We start from the raw sequence: 18,281 nt of genomic DNA on the forward strand, positions 1-18,281 counted from the left end.
AAATATGGCATTAGAATCTATCCAAAAACAAGCACAAAGAGCATACAGACTGCAAAGCATTTTATCAACTTTATAATTTTAAATGGTCTAACATTTGTAGCCAGAGTCCCAGAAGGAGAGGAGAGAGGGTGGAAAGAAGAAAATATTCAAAGAAGGAATGGTAAAAAATTTCTAAATTTGGTGGAAATTATAAATCCACAGATCCAAAAAGGGTAGCCACACACAGAGGGCTTACAAAGGTACGCCGTAATCAAGTCCTGAAAATAAGCAATAAAGTGAAAAATCTCAGGAGTTAGAGGAATCAAGACACGTCACATAGAGGAGAATTAAAATAAGAACCCACAGATTCAGAAGATTCAGAAACTATGTAATGCACAAGTCAGTCTTCCGAAACTGAGTAAGCCAGGAGACAATAGAACGGCATCTTTGAAGTGCTGAAGAAAGAAAACTGGTCAACCCAGAATCCTATTTTCTATGAAAATATTCTTCAGAGTAAAGGTGAGATAAAAGAGTTTTCAACCCAAAAACAATAGCTGAGAGAACTCATTGCCAGCAGACCTATAGTCTAAAGAATGATCAAAACAAAGTTCTTCAGGAAAAAGGAAAATGATACTAAGATGGAAACTTGGATCTATATAGTGGAATGAAGACTAGCAGAAATGTGGATAAATATAAAACACTATTTTCCATTTTGAAATTCCTTTAAAAGATAATTGACTAAAGTAAAATAATGTAGTATGGGAAGCATAGTTTATGCAGAAATAAAAATGTATGAAAATAGCTCCAAACACAGAAGACCTGAAATAGAATTGTTCCTGTTGTAGGACTGTTATATTATACGTGAAGTGGTATAATCTTATTTGAATGTAGATTTTGGTGACTTACAGATGCATATTATAAAGCTAGAGCAACCCCTAAGAAAACAATGAGGTATAGCTAATAAGTTAATAAAATTGAATGCTAAAAAATAATAATAAAGTAACACTATACACAAAAATCAACTCAAAATGGATTAAAGACTTGAACATAAGACCTGAAGCCATGAAACTCCTAGAAGAAAACATTGGTGGTAAACTCCTTGATACCAGTCTTGGAGGTGGTTTTTGGTTTTGACACCAAAAGCAAAGGCAACAAAAGTAAAAATAAATAAAGTGGGACAACATCAAACTAAAAAGCTTCTCCACAGCCAAAAACCATCACCAAAATTAAAAGGCGACTTATGGAATGGTAGAAAAATATTTGCAAATCATATGGTAAGAAGTTAACATTCAAAATACATAAAAAACTCACACAACTCAACATGAAAAAAAAAATTGATTTAAAAATGGGAGAGGATCTTAATAGATATTTTCCCAAAGGAGATGGCCAGAAGGTACATGAAAAGGTGCTCAACACCACTAATCATCAGAGAAATGCAAATCCAAACCACAATGAGATACCACCTCATACCTGTTAGAATGACTGTTGTAAAGACAAATAAGTGTTGGCAAGGATGTGAAGAAAAGGGAACATAGTATACTGTTGATAGGAATGTAAATTGCTGCAACCACTATGGAAAACAGTATGGCGGTTCCTCAAAAAATTAAAAATAGAACTGTCATGTGACCCAGAAATTCCACTTCTGGGTATTTATCCAAAGATAACAAAAAACACTAACTCAAAAAGATATTTTCACCTCCATATTCATTGCAGCATTATTTACAATAGCCAAGGCATGGAAAAAGCCTAAGTGTCCATCCAATGATAGATGAATAGAAAAGAAAATGTGTTATATGCAGAGGGTGCCAAAAAAATGTGTACACATTTTAAGAAAGGAAAAACCTGTATTAAAGTTATAATAATATATTGTCAATAACAAAAGATGAATACAAGTCATGTGTATACATTTTTTTGCACTCCTGTTATATACAATGGAGTATTCTTCAGCCATAAAAAATGAAATCTTGCCATTTGCATCAACATGGATGGACCTTGATGGTATCCTAAGTGAAATAAGTCAGAGAAAGACAAATAAACCATGTGCACTCACTTAATAAGTGGGATCTAAAACCAAAAACATCCCTGAACTCATTGGTACAACAGAGAACAGGTTAGTGGTTGCCAGAGATGTTAGGTGGGGTAGGTGAAATGGGTACGGTGGTCAAAAAATGCAAACTCCAACTTCCAGTTATAAAATAAGTCCCGGGGATATAATATATAGCATTGTGACTTGTTAATAAAAGTGTATTGTATACTTGAAAGTTGCTAAGAGAGATCTTAAAAGTTCTCATTAGAAGAAAAAAATTTGTAATTATGTATTATGATGGATTTTAGCTAGATTTATTGTGATCATTTTGATATATATTCACACACATACACACATATATTGAATCATGTTGTAAATCTGAAACTTATTTAATGTTATATGTCAATTAAAAAAAAAAGGAAGAGGAAGAGACACCAGAGCCCACTCTCTCTTCCTTTGCACCCTGAGGAAAGGACATGTTAGGACACAGTGAGAAGGCAGCCATATGCAGGCCTGGAAGAGAGCTCTCACTAGAACCCAGCCATCCTGGCACTCTGATTTTGGGCTTCCAGTCTCCAGAACTGAGAAAAGAAATGCCTGTTGTTTAAGCCCCTCACCCCCCCCACCCCACCCAGTGAGAGGAAGAGGTAGAAAAAGGAACAAAGGTCAACTGGGTAAATAGAAAACAAATAGCAAGGTAATGGATTTAAACATAACCACATCAGTCATTGTTAAATGGTCTAAAAACTTAAATTGAAAGGCCAATTGACTGGATAATATACTATCTACCAGAAACTCACTTTAAGTACAGTCATGTGTCACTTAATGACGGAGATACGTTCTGAGAAATGTGGTGTCATGTGATTTCATCGTTGTGTGTACATCATAGAATGCACTGACACAAACCTATTATTAAAAATCTTTAACAACAACAACAAAAAAAATCTTTACACACAGAAAATTTTCTGCCCAGGTGGTTTCACTGCTGAATTCTATCAGGCATTTAGTCTTAACACAAATTCTTTCACATTTCTTAACTAGGTTGGTGCAAAAGTAATTGTGGTTTAAAAAGTTAAACGTGATTGCAAAAACCACAATTACTTTTGCACCAACCTATAGATTTGTATGACTTTGTCAAAGTTTGATGAAGTCATTAAGGAATTACAAACCATTATCTCATGAACATAAACGAACACTTAACAGAGTCTTAACACATCACATCCAACAAAATATGTAATAAATTATGGTTACTGAGGTTCATCCTGTGCATTCAAAAGTTAATATAATCCACCATATTAACAGTCTAAAGAAGAAAAACCATATGGTTATCTCAGTAGATGCAGAAAGACAATTGTACATATTCTACACTTACAAAAATTCTCCATAATAGCAACAGAAGGGAACTTTTAAAATTGGGTAAAACCTCCAGCCAAGTAGATAAATAGTGATATATCTGTATAATGGAGTACCGATCAGCAATAAAAAGGAATGAAATATGGAAGTGTGGAGCAGCATGGATGACTTACCCACATTCTGCTTAGCAGAAGCAGCAGACAGAAAAGACTTATGTGCTATATAATTACGTTTATTTGAACTTCTAAAAAGGACGTATCAATAGTGACAGATGGAAGATCAGCAGTTTCTTGAGGCTACAGGGTAGGAAGGATTGACAGGTGGTGTGTGTGTCATTTTCGGGATGACAGATGTGTTCTATATCTTGATTGTTGCTACATGGTACATACATTTCATTGGTCAAAAATTACTGGATTTTCCATTTAAAATGGGTTCATTTTGTAGTATATAACCATGATCAATAAAGTTTATTTAAAAATTTATAACCAAAAATATATGTGGTTTAGGCTAATATTGAAAGTGTTAAGAGTAGATCACTGTGCTTGGTAGCATTACATTTCTTAAGTTCATAAAAGGTGTTTCTGTTAACTTCTCAGATATTTTCAAATGTGTGATTGGAGGCTTTAGTTGTTTGAATCATTATATTTAAATGTTTAAAACTGGTTTGGGGTTCATCTAGACTTCAATTTAAATGTTGGCCTTGTTACTTACTAGCATGGCCTTGGGAAAGCTCTTAACGTCTCTGCCCAGTTATTTTCCAAATGAGGAGTAATGTTAAGCTGCGTAGTTATGTAAATTAGATATAATTCATGTACAGTGTTTAGCAACTGCCTGGTACAGATTAAGCCCTGAATAAATGGTAACTACCATTTTTATTATTACCTGCTGACATCACGTATTTTTCTCCATCCCGCACTCCCATTCTGAAAAGTTCCTGAATTTTCTTGAATGATTTACTCCAGAATTTTGTTTCTTAGATTATAAAGTCTTATCAGAATCTGATAAGAACTGTGCTGCTTTTACCCAGAAAAATGAACTGAAAAAATTCCTACATAGTTTTCCATGGGGTGGTTCATGGGCTCATTAAATCCTCTCAATGAGAACTTCTGGTGCTGAGCAAGAATGTAGGAACAACCCATATAATGTTCAACTTTCTCTAATAGTTTTTCATTATGACAATTTAAGATTTCATTGACTGCTTCAAATTTAGACTTAAGTTATGTCATCTGAGAGTTAAAATGACAGGACTTGAATGGTTGTTTGTTTTGAAAATAAAAATTTCCTGATATTACCAGTTTTCGTATTTGGAAACTCACCCTAACTTCGATCAGATTCAATCATACAACTTTAAAAAATGATTAACTTGCTCTCTTTAATGTTCCAGTCTTACATTTCATATCGTCTTTATCCAAGAGCTGTAAACTTGACATGCTCTTGTGAAGGATCTTGTATAATAGGATTCCCTGGATTTATTAATTAGCATTTTACTAATTAAAAATACGTAAATTGTTACTGTTTTGCACAACATCCAGAAAAAAATCAGTGTAAAGTGCATCTTAACTCTTTTGCATAGATATTTTAGTACTCAGTCATTTAATGTATTTTTATTCTACCATTTCTTATTAGGAGGTATAGGATGTAAACTCTGTGGAAGGGGAATGTCAAGATTTTCATTACTCTAGGTGTCAGTCTTCAAAAACAAATTATTCTTTCAGAAACTGTTTTGACTGGGCCTGCCTTATCTTCACCCTCTCTGGGAAATGGGAATGAAACTGTACCTGGATCAGTTACACAGCCAAAGAAAATTCGAGGAATTGGATTTGGAGATATTTTTAAAGAAGGCTCTGTGAAACTTAGAACAAGAACATCCAGTAGTGAAACAGAAGAGAAAAAAACAGAAAAGGTAATTCTGATGTTGGGCTTTACTTAGATTAACTCCACTCGCTTAAGCATTTTTTAAAATGTAAGTCCCTGCAACTTTAAATTTCCTTTTTTGAGATCACCAGTAATTGGTTATGAATGAGAAGACTGAGAAACTCTTTTCAAGTTTACAGTGATTAATGTTTATGTTTGATTTCTATAAAATTAGAATTTTTTTGGTAAATTTAACAGAAATGCCTCTTAGTGGAAGCTTTAGAGTTTTAGTTGTAGTTACCGTAAAAATACAAAAAGCAAGGCTTTCTTTTGCCTTTAAAAGCTAAAATTACGTTTTTTTTCTTTTAATTTGAAGTAAGCCTAAAATGGGCCTTTTTAAAATGGATTCACAGTGAGATATTAATTAGTCACTGCTTAACTTACCTCTGATTTGTTAGCAATGGTGAAATCTACTAATTCCCTCTAAATGTACAGAGAACTTTGTTTTTCTTTAACATCTCACTGGCATTGTGAAATAAATCAGAGTGAGTGTACCATAAATTATAAGCTCCAGTAAGAGATTTAAAAAATACACCTTAAGTTTTTATTTTGGGAAAAATAGCTACAGTTTTTGGAACATATATTTCAAAGCTATTATTCCTGGTAACATTTTGTAGCTTCAGGTCGCGTACTTCAGGTAGGAGGAGGCTTTTCCCATAACTTTCAGGGCATTCTTTCCTTTGTAGTTCTCATTTATGTGTCTTTATTTAAAGTTAAGAGTTCAAGGTATTTCAGTATTTACTTGCCTAGTTTAGTTATATTGCACTTTTAAGACTGTTTTTTTTTTTTGGTGAAATATTTCTGGAGTTTTCCTCTGAAGTATTTAGTTTCAACTTTTTTTTTTTCTTTTCTAGTGTGCTGCATATTTTCTCATGTAATTATGATTTGAATTCAGGAAAGAGAACTTGTACTTTATACCCGATCCTTCTAGCTCTGAGAGTCAGGCATTAAGCTTATGGGGCCTAATTGATTCTTGGTTTGAAAGGTAAAGATTGGAGTTGTGGTTTTTGCAGTGGTGCTGTAAGCCATATAACACAGCTAGGAATGGTGGAGAAGCACTGTATGCATTAGGAGGCACATTGGATGTCTGGGGTCCCTTTCCAACTCTAAAGCTTATGATTATGTTGAATAACTTTATTTGATTAATGGCTACACTAGTAATCTTTCATTTGCCATTTATGTTCACTATTTCAGAGTTATTAGAGGAGTCTCAGGGTCACCCTCTATGATGGCCTTGTGAGGCTTGCTTTGATCACTGATTTAGGAATTGATAAAATGGGGAGCACATTTGCTGTTTATAGGTGACCCCAGATTGGAAGTTACTGTGGTTAGAATGGGAGAAATTAAAGTGAGTATGTTAAAAGATAAACAGAAAACACAGTGAAAGTAAATTAACAGTATGTTCAGATTTTTAACTAATGAAATCTAAGGTCAAATATAGTGTTATTTTGGGGGAGATCTCAAGGAAATATTAGTATAAGATGGGGAAGGAGAACTGTAGTAAATTACAGTGGGAAATTGTCTCTAATTATAAGGGTTATAACATTACGTAAGTGTTTTCATTCAGATAGCAGCAACGAAGAATCAAGATTGTTTTCTTCTCTATTTCATTGTAAGGAAGTTTAGTGATGTGTTTAGGAGCCCCCTTTCTAGAGTCATACTTTCCAGGCTTAAATCTGGGCTCTACTACTAAATTGTTATTGTGGGCAGGTTATTTAACTGTTTCCTAATCTATAAAAGGAGTAAATGATAGTACCTGCTTTATGCAGTGTTCTGTAGATTAAGTTAGAATGTATGTAAAGTTCTGAGCTCAGGGATTGATGCATAGTAAATTCTCAAATGCTATTATTTATGTTAGAGATTCTAAATTTAGAGTATGTATTATTGGTATCAGTATTTATTCTTAAAATCGGGAGTTTTAAGAGTTCTGAGCTATCATTTAAGTAGCTTTGGAGATCTTTATCTTTTTCATGGCAGAGTTTTCCTTCACATGCCTAACCTGGCTAGAAGTACCATTAGGGAAAGCTGGATAACTGTAAATGGAAATTTTTAACAATATTCTGTTTATTCTAACTGAAAATAGTTGACGCCATCCTTCTCTGTTCTAGCCCTTAATCATACTAGGATCCAGAACTCAGAGTGTGGAGGTAACAAAAACAGACACTGACGGTAAAATTAAAGGTGAGTTATTTGAATAAAATTTTCATACCTGGAATGAAGCATGCTCAAATATATTGTTAGGTTTGTTGAAGACATTTGTTAATATTGTAGTACTTGATCAGCATATTAAGTCCTACTAGCTCATAAGCACCATGAGGTCAAGGATTCTAATATGCTTTATTCACTGATGTTTCCCCTCGCCCCAGCGGTTAGAACTGTGCCTAGAGCATAGTAATCACTTATTAACTATTTGAATAAATGATTAATGAAATTGTTACCTAATTCAATTTATAGTATTGACTGAAAATATTAAATTCATTTTAATAGCCTCTAGTGTACATTTCTTTGCACAAAATAATGACTTAGTGTTTGTTGAAAGAATCAGTTTATATATGCTACATTATTTACATTCTTTATTTTAGCTAAGGAATATTGTAGAACATTATTTGCCTATGAAGGTACTAATGAAGATGAACTTACTTTTAAAGAGGGAGAGATAATCCATTTGATAAGTAAGGTAAGATATTTCTGTTTTTCACTGAATCATTTAATCTATTCATAGAAATATTTCTTAGTCTTCTTACACTCCCTTTAGAATGTAAGCTCTAGAACAGGTGGGACTTTGTCTTGTTTGTTTTTGTGACCTGAGAACTTGGCACATAGTAAGTACTCAGAAAGTTCTTTTTTCTTTGGGGAAACTTTTCCTATTCCACCTCATTCCATTTTTTCCCACCTAATGCATATTGCATTGTTTATAATATAAAAAGAAAAATAAGGAAACAACTTAAATGTCTATCAATATCTAAATGGTTATGAAACTTCATGCTGTGGAAAATAGCGCAGCTATTTAAAAGAATAAGGTAGTATTATAACTTGGAATGAATTAAGGAAAAAGAAAAAGAAAACCCAGAAGTATTGGGGTGTGTGCAGAAGCCTATAATTACTATTTGTAAGGCAGGAATATTTATAAATATTTTGTTTTTGCTATAACCCTAGAGAATAATTTTTTAAAAATTTCCCATTTTAAGTTAACTGTCAGATGGTTCAGTGTATGTAATTTTTAATATTCACACAATTTTCACTGATAACACCTAATTTCTCAGGAAGCATGGTATTTGGAAGAAATTCTAGCAGATCCTGTTAATTTCTAAAGCAAATGAATAATGCAATTAATTTTTACTGTGTAAAGTTTTGAGAAGAATGTTAAGTAAGATAGTTTGGAAATTCATATTCTCTTTACACCCTCCTCTCCCACTTCCTTTCCCTTTTCCTTTCTCCTTTTCCTCTGCGAACTTTTTATCCTTATAAACCGAATTTTAAAATTACTTGAATTATTTAAAAAAATAAACCTAATTTTATAACTATTGCTAGAAGTAATATGCGAGGAATATTTTCTTTTAGGAGGACCTCATCTGTTTAGGTCTTTTTTTTTTTTCTTGTAAAAATAATGGAATTCAGTAGTTACCTATTTTGTAAATTTTTTCCTCATTTAAAGATAACCCCTATTATCTTACTTATTCTTCATTTTGTATTTTAGGATACTGGAGAAGCTGGCTGGTGGAAGGGTGAACTTAATGGTAAAGAAGGAGTGTTTCCAGACAATTTTGCTGTTCAGATAAATGAACTAGATAAGGACTTTCCAGTAAGCTTTTATTTTTCAATGATAATAATACTTTAAAGAACCTTTTGCCAGTATTTCTTTAAAAACACGGTGTTTACATTGTTACTGAATAATTTTATGAGGGTGTTTTAGATTTATTCAGGTAAAAGTTACTTGAATTATAATAAAACAAAACAATATTTCAATTCTGTGGTTTATTCCTGGTTTTCTTTACCCACTGACTATATTGGTGAGTAACATTAGATGTCATTACTTTATTATAATTAAAAGAAAAAAGACTGGACATACTATTTTTATTGAAAATATTTTAAGATAATGTTGATCTTACTATTATCCTTTCAATGTATTTTTGGGAGGGTAAAAAGCAGTCTTTGCCTCCTTATAGGATTTAATTTCTCTTTCACTTTTCACAGTGAATAAAGTGAGGCTTGAGTCATTCATCAGAGATCTTTTGCTTTTGTACGACTTGATCTCTTCTTTCCCCCCATGGAGGATGGATTTAATTGAGTTTTTAAAATATGTAGAGGGAAGGAGAGTTGGACAGAGAACAGACACACACAGCAAGACAGTCTACCATATTTAGTTTAAGCTAATGCAGAAAGCTCTAACTTTTTCAGTCTTTAGGTTAAGTAAATTACTAAACGTTTAACTCTGTGGAGGCTTACCCTGCCTGAGGGCCTTCCTTTGCTAGATTTGACTCAGGATTGATTCAGCCTTCAGTGTGCTTTATTTTTATACTTAATGAACACATTCTTTTTTTTGTCTTTTATTAGATATTTATACAGTATTATTTGTTGATTATCAGTTATTTTTAATTTGCAAAAACCAAAGTCATTTACTTAGAAATGTGTCTCAAGTTTTTGAAAGTCTTAAAAATAAGTGAATGTTTATAAATTTAAGAGAATTTGAATGAATTGAGGACAACCAGACCGTTGCCTTTAATCTTCTCTTTGAGAGTTCTGAAGAGTGAAGAATGAAAGCTAGATATATTTATTACTTTTGAAAAAAATTTTTTTTTAAACAAAGTCTCTTTCCCCTTTCGCTGCCATCTCTCCCTTCCTACCAAACTTAGCTGTTAAAAGAGGGTAAAATAGTGCCCAGGAATCTTAAACTAGGGGAGACAGGACATAACATTTTTGCTCATTAAGATTTTTTAGGTTTACCTAACAGTGATAATTTTTGAAATATTTGAATTTTGATCAAGGAGGTATTTGTTCTACTCAGTAAATTTTTTGTCAGTGACCTTTGGTGGAGTTGTTAGGATATTATTTAGTTTTTGGCCGGGATGGGATGAGGAGAGATGTTCATATAATTTTGATTATTAATTATCAGAATGTATTTTAACTACATTTAATATGTAAGTCTTCAACTATTTTCACTGTTATTATTTTATAGAAACCAAAGAAACCACCACCTCCTGCTAAGGGTCCAGGTATGTAAGAAATACATTATTCAGTTTGCTGTTTTTCATATTTTTAAGTTCTAAAACGGTGAAATTGGGTCTTATGTAAATCATTTTTATTGCCAAAAAATATATGTGCTATATGCAGAGTTTTAGAAATGCAAAAATTTAGTGTTCACATACATTAATATGTCAGTATTTTTTTAAAGTACAAACTATATAAAATAGAAATCTTGAAAATAATTTGGATACTTTAGTTATATGTAATTTTGACTTAAGAAAATTGATTAAGTTTAAATATGTTTAGAACATTTGATATATATACTTGGCCAGTTATTTATTGTATCTTTTCCGGTGAAATCCTCTTGTTAACGTCTGAAACAAAGAACTGATTACTTATATACTCTTCCTTTAGAGAGTATGCGGGCGATTAAACAAATTAGAAGAGTTTATTTTTTTAAACAGTTGAGTTAAACAAATTTAGAAGTGTTTTCCAGAGTTAATGTTTTGTAATCTGGCTCTTTGTCTATTTCTGTAAGTTCTAGACTTAAATTTCTGATTTTTACAAATATTGTAAAATTGTTTTCTTGAAAAATTTGCTCTTTTTAAAATAATGTACGTTCTCCGTTCCTCCATGGTTTTCAGCTTGTGTTTTCTGGCCTAATCCCTGAGCAAGGAAAGCACAAGTAAAAAGGAATGGGGCTTTCAAAATTAATTAAAATGAAACTTCTAATTCCATAATCGCAGCATTTCAAGTCTCAGTAGTCAACATTGGATAACGCAAAAATAGAGCATTTCCATCATCACAGTTAGTTCTACTGGACAGTGGTGGTGTGGAGCCTATGAATGCCTTCATTTGACAAAGAAGGAACTGAGATTACAGAGTTATTTACTTATAGTAATAGTGACAGGTGTAGGGTCGCTGCACAGGGCCTAGGGATTCTGGTACATTGTTTTTTCTGTTAAACCCTGTTTTCATCTGTTATTTTTAAATTAACCTTTTTAGTAGTATAATTGTCTTTGTGCTCTAAAATGTTGTTTTAAAAAAGTATTAACTGCCCTCCCCTTCCCCCAGCCCCAAAGCCTGAGCTGGTATCTGCAGAGAAGAAGTATTTTGCTTTAAAGACTGAAGAAAAAGGTGAGGCTAATTTTTTTTCACTTTCAGAAAAATAACTCTTTTGTTGTCGTCATAAAGAAAAACATCTCTTTATACCAAGTCATTTACACTGATTTTTAACAGGTGTTCAGTATTTACTTTGCAATGCTTGAAGTTTTCTGGGTGGGAGTAGTTTGTCAAGATAGGAAATTAGGTTTTATTCAAACTGACCAATTTATAGTCATTAAAATGTTAAACCGTTATTTCAGTAAGGATGTAGTATTTAATTATAGTTATTTCAAATAATGTACAAGAAAACTAAGCATAAACAGTTATACTTTTATTATTTGTATAGTGTCCCAACTGAAATAAACAAAAATTTCTTAGGTATAAGAGCATGTTCCTACTTAAAACATGGAAGTGATTTAGCATATATTAGTATATTTTCTTTTGTTATTTTTCCCCCTTTCTGTTCAGGTTTGGTTTATTTTATCATTTTTGCAAATATAACGCTCACTTATTGAAATAAAGATAGCTTTATGAAAAACTGAATATATTTTCGTGTTTTGTATTACTTAATTTTCACTTGCCTATATTTGTCATGTAAATTTGGAAAGTTATTCCAAGGTACCATATGTATTTTATTAAAATCATTATTTTGTTATTGTTAATTTGGAGAAAATACCTCCTTTGTTCAGAAAGATCTGTCTCTTGCCTAAAATTGTATTCTCTTAACTGCTTTGTCTTACTTTAGTCCCTTGTCTGGCTTATATTTCGCATTGTTGCCAAATTCATTTTTTTTTAATAGACTATTATTTAGAACAGTTTTAGATTCATAGGGAAATTGAGCAGAAAGTATAGAGTTCCCATATACTCCCTACCCCCACAAGTGCACAGCCAGTCCCCACTTGTCAGTATCCTGCAGCAGAATGGTACATTGTTACAATCAATGCACCTCCATTGCCACACCATTATCACCCAAAATTCATAGTTTACATTTTATGAGTTTGTTGTACATTTTATGAGTTTGGACAAATGCGTAATTTGACAAATGTATAATTGTAATATCACACAGAATAGTCTCACCGCCCTAAAAATCCTCTGTGCTCTGCCTTTTCATTTCTCCCTCCCCACCAATCCCTGGCAACCACTGATCTTTTTATTGTCTCCATAGTTCTGCCTTTTTCAGAATGTCATACAGTAGGAATCATACATTATGTAGCTTTTCACATTGGCTTCTTTTACTTTGTAATACGTATTTAAAGTTTCTTCATGTCTTTTCAGGGTTTAATAGCTCATTTCTTTTTAATGCTGATTAATATTCCATTGTCTGGATGTACCACAGTTAATCCATTCACTTACTAGAAGGGTATCTTGGTTGCTTCCAAGCTTTGGCAGTTACAAATAAAGCTGCTGTAAACATTTGCCTGCAGGTTTTTGTATGGATATGAATTTTCAGTTCACCAGGGTAAAAACTAAGGAGTGTGATTGCTGGATCGTATGGTAAGAGTATGTTAGTTTTGTAAGAAACCGCTAAACTGTCTTCTGAAGTGTCTGTACCCTTTTGCATTCCCACCAACGATTGAGAGCTCCATTTGCTCCACATTCTGGTTAGTATTTGGTGTTGTCAGGAACCGATCCCAAATTACATTTTTGTTACCATCTTCTAAAGCTTTTCACCCATAATGCAGCAACCACACTCTTGTTCCTGAATATGTTTTGCACCTTCGTAGGTTTATCTCGTTCTCATGATCTGTGCTCAGTCAGCATGGAAGATTTTATATGCCTTTAGTTTTTTACGTTTGAGAATTTTTATTTATGATGAAAAAAATTTATACTTCTCAGATTAGCACTTTGCGATATTGCTATGGTTAGGTCTGAGTCTTGGATCAGTTTATTTTAGTACTTGGTTATAATATCTGTACTATCTGAAAAACTCAAAGATATGTAAAACCAAATATAAGAAGAGTGTTGCTGGCTTCATTATCTACAGTATGGTATTTCTTTTATAGTCCTCTCCATCAAGTAGCCAGGAGTTTTTTAAAATTCAGATACTGACTTCCCATGTTCCCTGAAATCAGTCTGTTGATCTTATAAACAAAAGGGAAGGTTATGCATTTTTATTATGTTTATCTGCTCAAAATCCTGGTCATGATGAAGTAACTGGGACTGAATTTTCCCTCCTCAGTTAAACAACTAGGAAATTGAACAAAATATATGAAACGGTTTCAGACACTGGACAACAGGTAGCGTAAGACTGTTATCACCGAAGAAGTTATCGCTGAAACCAATGAGGGAATCCCTAAAATTATACCAGCTTGTTGTTTAGAAGCAGTTTACAGGCAGCAGAAACAAAGATGCCAGACACAGCCCAGTTTTTCTGCAGAGTTGAAGAGATTGGAGATGGGGATTTAGGAGGCCAAGATAGCAACAGTTTGTGCGACAGAATGTCAGAATGAAGGTAACTGCATAGAGAGAGCACTCAGAGATCACTATAGAGCTTACCACGAGGCTTTGGCTGAGTAGTGGGTCACATACACTTGAAAGAGACCCTCCATGGCTGAAGAAATAGCTGCAGGAAAGCATTTGCTGAAGCAGTTTCTGGAACTCACAAATTTATGTTCCCACAAGACACAATGGAAAGACCTCATAAGGCATTGGATAGAATCCATCAAATCCTGTATATCGCACTTTAGACTAAAGGCTTCTCTGTACCTACCTTGGAAACAGATCGGAAAATTCCAGAACAAAATTTAATACAATTTAAAAGAATACAGGCATGCTGTGTTTTATTGTGCTTGGTTTTATTATACTTCACAGATGTTGTGTTTTTTACAAATTGAAGGCAAAGACCCTTCACCAGCAAAAAGATTACAACTTGCTTTATTGTGGTGGTTTGGAAATGAACCTATAGTATCTCCGAGGTATGCCTGTGTAACAAAATCTAGCATCCAAGGGTGTTAAATATTCACAGTGTCTATTATCTGATCAAAAATTACCAGGCATGAAAAGAAACAGGAAAATAGTAACCCATAACTCAAAAAAATGAGTCAATTTAAACAGACCCAAAATGACAAGAGATAATGGAAATAGCAGCAAGGACATTACACAGCTATTATAAACATATCCCATATATTCAAGAAAGTAGAAGAAATTTGAACATGATGGTGAGAGAAATTGGGGTGTGTGTGTGTATCTATACACACAACCCCCCCACACACAAATTGAACTTTTGCAGATGAGGAATGCAATATCTGAAATGAAAAAATACTGGATGGAATTACCAGCAGATTGGAGATTGCAGAAGAAAATATTGGTGAACTAGAAGATAAAGCAATAGAGACTACCTAAAATGTATAGAACAATGACTAGAAAAAAAATGAATGGAGCATCAGTGACCTAAGAGATAATATCAGTTGGTTTTACTTACGTGTAATTGGAATCCTTGAAGCAATGGACAGAGAGTGGGGACAGGAAAAAATTATTTGGAGAAATGATGGTTGAAAAATTTTCAAATTTGGTGAAAACTGTAAGCCCACAGATCCAAGTAGCTCAGTGAACTCTAAGCAGAAGAAACAAAGGAAACCACCTTAAGGCACATCATAATAAATTTGTTAAAAAGCAGTGATAAAGAGAAAAGCATAGAGTCTAAAGAAAATAATTACCAACTTGAGTTGTTTACCTAGAAGAAATAAATACCTTTCAGAAATGGAGGCAAGAAACTTTCAGACAAAATGTGAGAGAACTCATTGCCAGCAGACCTGTATGTATTAATACTAGGAAATATTAAAAGTTCTTTTCGGCAGAAGGAAAATGATGCTATTATATAGATATTCAGATGTACACAAAGTAATGAGGAATGCCAGAAATGGTAAATACGTGAGTAAACATAAAAGACATTTTTAAAATTTTAAATCTTAACACCAAAACTTAAATGAAAAGATTTAAAAACTTATTTTAAAGTGTTGGTTTCAAAGTTTAAGTGTGCAAATATAAGAATTTTTTTTATAACTGAAGACAAGTATATAACAAGGGAAACAATTCTTAATATTTTCAAAATGTTCTCGTTAATGTGACATGGCTTTAATAGATCTGGTGCAAGGAATAGAGAAAATGTCAGCGCTTTGCTTAGTAACCTTTGGACACATGCATGGTAGAGATCCAGTTTCACTCTGAATATTAAATACTGGTACAAATTAAATTATTTCTTTTTAAATAAAAGTAAGCATAAATCAAAGTTCCACCCTTGTTCCACAGAAACAGAGGGAGCTTTTTCTAACAAACTAGGGCCAAGCTAAGGAGCTTAAGGCTTCTGACAGGAAATACAGTACATTCCACCAGTATGTGTGTTCAGGACTTTAATTCTATTATTGATCGATTGATTTAATTTATTGGAATGACAGTGGTTAGTAAAATTACATAGGTTTCAAGTGTACCTTTCTATAATACATCACCACATATTTGACCCCCCTTTCCCTCTTCTACCACGCCCTTTCCCCCCCCTTACCTAACTCTGGTAACCACTAAACAGTTGTCTGTGTCTTGAGTTTTTTTTGTCTTGTTCCTCTGTTGCTTTCAGTTTTGTATCCCACATATGTCTCTTACTTGCACAGAAGATATCCTTTGAAAAGCTTTGCTGTATTGGGGAGGGAACAGAAGGAGCTACAGGAAAACATGAAACTTACCATCCTACCCTTGACTTTTTTATTAGGTTGGTACAAAAGTAATTGGGATTTAAAAGGTTAAAAAGTGCAAAAACCGCAGTTACTTTTGCACCAACCTAATAGTGACTCCCTATCATTTCATGGGATGGTTTTTCAAATGGAGTTTAAATCGTCCCTGTGTACTCCCTGCCCTAAGCCACCATGTAGATTTTCTCAAACCTACTTAGTACTGTCCTGCTCCCTATTTTCTCAGAGGTACCATGAATGCCTGCCATGCTGTGCCTCAGGAGAGTAATAATATCAACACTTTGGAGTACAAGTTTTTCTCCTGCTTTTCGGGAAGGCTTTCTTGGACATACCTTTCAGTAGTCCACTTCATTCTTGGTCTGAAATATGTGTGACAGGAAGGGATGGACTGATGATTATTTTAGAGTGCCAGGTAGGGTGGTATATAAATGTGTGGGATAGGATGTAACAAAAGCTCTATTAGGCTTAGAAAGTCCCTTTAACATGTCCTTCCCCATGGCCCCATTCACATCCATGGGAAGAACATACAGGCTGCTGCAGCCTAGCCTGGTTCCGTATTTCTATTGGAGACGGTGAATCTGTGCTCACATTTGCTTGAGGAGCATTTCTTTCAGTTTGTGTTTGAGAACATAACCAGGTAATAAAACCCTCCAAGCAGGTACTAAGCACCAATATGTTAATAATGGCAATCTGGTTTCCTAATTAGCAACAGGAAGGAAGAGTTGTGCTGGTGGATATTCTTTCTTGAGCGTTGTTGTGTTTTGTTTTTTTAATCTTTGCAACTGGCACAGATTTTAGCTTGACATTGAAGGGCAGCAAATTACAGTTGCTGTAAGTCACATGCTAGGAATTCACTACTGTTACAGGAGGCGACAGATTGACGTTGTAGTTGGCTCATTTCTGGGACTTTCAACCCCAGTAAATGTTACCACATCTTCTTGAAAAAGGATTGGGCTCTACTGACTCTTTAAGACTTAAGACTTTGCCTCGTACAGAAAGTCATGTGGCTGCTGCTGGTTCCCGTGCAAAGGGCTAGTAGCATCATTAATTCATTCACTCACTCACTGAACTAAAAATTAATAAGGACTCTCAGAGTTGGATCTTTTGTTGTGTTATTGATCCTTTTAATCATAAAATGCTCATGGCTTCAGCCCTCATCTGTGTGCTGTAGATTCCCAGTCAGTGTTGGTTGAATTTATTCACGTTCATTGTCTTTTTTGTACTCCAGTTGGCATTTTATACTTCCTACCAAATACATATATAGGGGACCTAAAGATGGAACATATTTTATTTGAAAATATTTTTTTCTCCTCATTCTTGATAGATATTTTTGCCTAATGTTGAATTCTAAGTTGGCAGAATAGGTAGGTCTTGGAACATAACTCAACTGCCTAAAATGGAAATCTTGAGGTATCTACTTTACATCTTTGCTCAGGAGCATTCTCTTCTTTATGTGAGCCAATAAAGGAATGCTAATTTACAGAGTAAAAACTTTACGAAAATTGAAATGTAATAAAAAGGTGTGGGATTTCCAATTAATACTCTGGCCATGGATTCGTAAATCAGTATTCTTCATATGGCAGAGTGATTTAGAGGTCAATGTTCAAAATACACGTATGGTTTGAAATTATTATGTACTCTCAAACTTTGGTGTAATACAGTTCACTTTAGTGTGGAATTAAAATAAAAATTCATGTGTTTAAGACTCATTTAAGGGCATTTATTATTGGAGATACTAAACTCAAATGCCCTTTTCATCTGTGACACAATCTGTATGTAGTATATGGACTCTGAGTTGAGAGCTGTGGCAGGACTCTATTGTGTTTTATATTTAGTGCGCTTACCAGAAAGGAAATGATAACGTATCTCTACTGTACTGCACAGAACATTTTGTTATCTGTAATATATCACTTCAGCCTGAACCTAAAAATAATCTTGACCTCTTAAGAAGTAGCAAACAATACTGTTTGTTTATACCCACACCTGAAATGACTTAACCAAATGTTAAACATGCAATAACATAAAATCAATCAGTATGT

At 33.7% G+C, this 18,281-nt stretch overlaps 1 protein-coding gene across 2 annotated transcripts in view; it reads left to right on the forward strand.

The window, feature by feature from the left end:
* CD2AP (CD2 associated protein) overlaps positions 1–18,281 on the forward strand; it is a 110,889-nt gene that overhangs the window by 63,647 nt on the left and 28,961 nt on the right. For both annotated transcript variants that reach the window (XM_074333049.1, XM_074333050.1), the window contains 6 exons: positions 5,074–5,261; positions 7,381–7,453; positions 7,855–7,949; positions 8,970–9,074; positions 10,449–10,485; positions 11,531–11,593. In XM_074333049.1, coding sequence (XP_074189150.1) covers positions 5,074–5,261; positions 7,381–7,453; positions 7,855–7,949; positions 8,970–9,074; positions 10,449–10,485; positions 11,531–11,593 — 561 coding nt within the window. The remainder of the gene's footprint in view (positions 1–5,073; positions 5,262–7,380; positions 7,454–7,854; positions 7,950–8,969; positions 9,075–10,448; positions 10,486–11,530; positions 11,594–18,281) is intronic.

Source organism: Rhinolophus sinicus, linkage group LG05 (genome assembly GCF_036562045.2).
Source record: "Rhinolophus sinicus isolate RSC01 linkage group LG05, ASM3656204v1, whole genome shotgun sequence".
Taxonomy (NCBI): Eukaryota; Metazoa; Chordata; class Mammalia; order Chiroptera; family Rhinolophidae; genus Rhinolophus; species Rhinolophus sinicus.